The sequence below is a fragment of the Pogonomyrmex barbatus genome, unplaced genomic scaffold (assembly GCF_055798465.1).
Source record: "Pogonomyrmex barbatus isolate J1 unplaced genomic scaffold, ASM5579846v1 scaffold1, whole genome shotgun sequence".
Lineage (NCBI taxonomy): Eukaryota > Metazoa > Arthropoda > Insecta > Hymenoptera > Formicidae > Pogonomyrmex > Pogonomyrmex barbatus.
Genome location: NW_028297098.1, coordinates 20,474,591 through 20,477,536, shown reverse-complemented (window position 1 = coordinate 20,477,536; position 2,946 = coordinate 20,474,591). Strand labels below are relative to the sequence as shown.

General features: G+C 25.1%; 1 protein-coding gene across 1 annotated transcript; it reads right to left on the bottom strand.

Moving 5' to 3' along the window:
* Positions 1-347: 347 nt before the first annotated feature.
* Positions 348-1,579, bottom strand: LOC148938223 (uncharacterized). The gene is made up of 4 exons (XM_089075577.1): positions 1,141-1,579; positions 869-985; positions 710-800; positions 348-494 (listed from the first exon to the last, which is right to left on the bottom strand). Exons 1-4 carry the CDS (start codon positions 1,419-1,421, stop codon positions 348-350), a joined length of 636 nt encoding a protein of 211 aa, XP_088931703.1. The 5' UTR covers positions 1,422-1,579.
* Positions 1,580-2,946: the final 1,367 nt, after the last annotated feature.

Sequence of the window (2,946 nt, the reverse complement as noted above, 5' to 3'; positions counted from 1 at the left end):
TTCAAAATTGTAATTTACGTCATCATGAACTATTAATAATAAACATTTTATGAATATTGTTTACTTTATTATGATTCATAATAGGATAATAATGATTTAGTCACGATAATAAATTATAATACAATTTTAAAAGAAATATTTGTGAAAATTTCAAGAATATAAAATTTATCTCTCTTCTTCTGTAACAAATTATTAAATCAGACAAAGGCAAAAATATATTGATTATTTTTGTATTTAGCATGATGTTTATGTAATTAACAATTATTAATATTATTAATATTAATTGATTAATTAAAACATACAACACAATTAGTGGAATGCAATTGAACATTTTATGAAACAATTTCTTACGCGGTAGCATGAACGTTACTATTGTGATCCAAAACTTCTTGTGCAAAATAATTTGCCAAAAACATGTACACAAGAACGCAAGACACAAAAATAAAATGAAAAATGCAGTCCTCCTTGTTTCCAACTGAAATAGCCCAAAAAATCTAAAATAACGTAGTTCTTATAAATTTTTGTATACTTGACAATTATTCATTTTATGCTATAACATATTACTCTAAAATTACAAGTAAAGAATATAAAAAATGATTTACACAATCTTTTTCTGAAAGTTTCTGAGTAATTGAAGGTTAATTATTTTTTGTTTTAATTATTGTCATAATTTTTTAGTACATATTTAAAAATGTAAAACACAACTTACTGCGAAAAGATTAAGACTTAAAGATATCACACCGACCAGTATTAATAAAATGAATGATCCTTCAAAGTTGGATAACAAAAGTTCCACATACCTTGAAAAAAATTTATTACAAATACTATAATACAATATGATCATATATCATACATTATATATACAAACTTTATAGCTTTGCGATGAATGTCGACGGCATAAATTATTTCTTTATGAATCATAATTTCGTCTTTTGTGCTAATTTTTTTAAACACTTTAATCGTCATTGCTTGCTCCATACGGTAACTATAAATTAATTATTCGCTACGAATATATAGTCTTGTATGTACGAATATATAGTAAAATTGCTTTATTATGCATTAATTTAAAATTAAGTTTTTTTTTAATCACATAACTTTTAAATTTGTTTCTTTCTCCTTCTTACAAATATATTTATTTACCTGGCAATTTTAAACATTCCACATCCATGTTCCATATATCCTAAAAGCATTGTTCCTGTTCCTGTTAATGTAGTCGCTCCTATGCATATGAATGTATTCATATGCAACATAATTAAAAACGAATACTTTTCTTGATCGATAAAATACTCCTGAATTATCGTGAAGTGTATTATTTCACGTGACTGAGATTTATTTACATGCAAAACAATATTAAGGATTGGCTTCAGAATTGGTATCATAATAAGGATAAACACAGTGCATATGCAAAATACTGAAAACATTTTAAGAAGGTATTTTATATTTTCTGCTATTCTAAAATAGTATATCTAAAGTAGTATGTATCTTACGATATGTTTTTAAATTTCTGTTATCTATAACTATATTACCAATCTTATATGTTTTGCAAAATGTTTTTATAATTGCAAAAATTTTATATACTTTAATGTAATATTAGAAATTACATGCACGTATGTATATTTATTGTTGTGAAAATATATCTGCTTGTATGTTTTTTAAATATATCTGCATTTTAAAAATGTAACACAATTTTTAGCTTAATGTAAAAAAAAAATATTAGAATAATTCAATTACTTATTTTTGTTAGGATTAATTTAATTAACTTTGAAGTATGTTAATAATACATATTATCTTACACGTAATTGCAGTTGTATAACGTTTTGTATTGTTTCCATATTTTTTCATGATATTTATCTCGTCCTCATCTTTTAATTCATTACAGATTTGCTGTAGTCGCTCCATTAAATGTCTTACCTTTTATAATATATAAAATATTTTTGGTTGGGAAGCTTAGAAAAGATTATCTTTCTCATGCGTGGAAATTTAAATATAAAAATATTTATTTATACACATACATATACACATAATATACATACATACACATATGCGTACATACGTACGTATATAACATGTGCGCGCGCGCGCGCGCGCGCGCGCGCGCGCGTGTGTGTGTGTGTGTGTGTGTGTGTGTGTGTGTGTGTGACATGGTACATATTTAACTTACATTACGAGCGTTAATCCAAAATGAATTATATTTTATTACATATATAATAGAAAACGTTGTGGTACAAAGAACTTTTATTACTAGAAGGGAAGTGCATTCTGCTGTCAAGAATATTGTGAGCTGCAAATAACGAACTTACCAATGAAAATTTGCATTAAAAAGATATTCTTATATGTTTAACGAAATAATAAAATTTGAAATAATTTGGAATAAATTGTTTTATAATGTAAAGTAATATAATGACATTTTTATCAGACAGAACATATGTATATCATACTATTCTTAACTTCTTATAGATATAATAGTCATTAATCAAATTAGTTCACTAGTCAAACTAAATTAATTCACTAATTAATCAATTAAATAATCCTTTCTACTAAAAAAGTTTAAATAATAAAAATAATCCCATATAAAAATGTGAAACATGATATAGAATACACATACTTGAAAAATAATAAAACTTATCAGAATAGTAAAGCACAGCATTATTTGAAACTGAACAAGATTCGATTTACAATAAGGCCATAAGCCAACAGCAAGTAAAAGAATTCGATGAATATTGAAATATCTAGTTTTAATACAGATCATTACTTTGCGAGGATGAAAATGCGTTTGACTGTAAAAAGAGTAACAAAATTCTACACATTTTTATTTATTGAATATTTTATAACTTACCATTTTCATAAAACGCTTCGCAAATTATTTGATTGAGCATAAGTGTAATGATGAAATTGGCGAAAAGTGCCATTTGAGATCGGAATACGCATAATTTAACAATTTTTCCA

Excerpts from the sequence above, each read along its gene's own strand:
- LOC148938223 (XM_089075577.1), bottom strand. The coding sequence starts at position 1,421 with ATGTTTTCAGTATTTTGCATATGCACTGTGTTTATCCTTATTATGATA. Across the intron at positions 986-1,140 it reads GGAATGTTTAAAATTGCCAG|TTACCGTATGGAGCAAGCAA; the intron begins GTAAATAAATAT and ends ATTAATTTATAG. Across the intron at positions 801-868 it reads ATTCATCGCAAAGCTATAAA|GTATGTGGAACTTTTGTTAT; the intron begins GTTTGTATATAT and ends ATTTTTTTCAAG.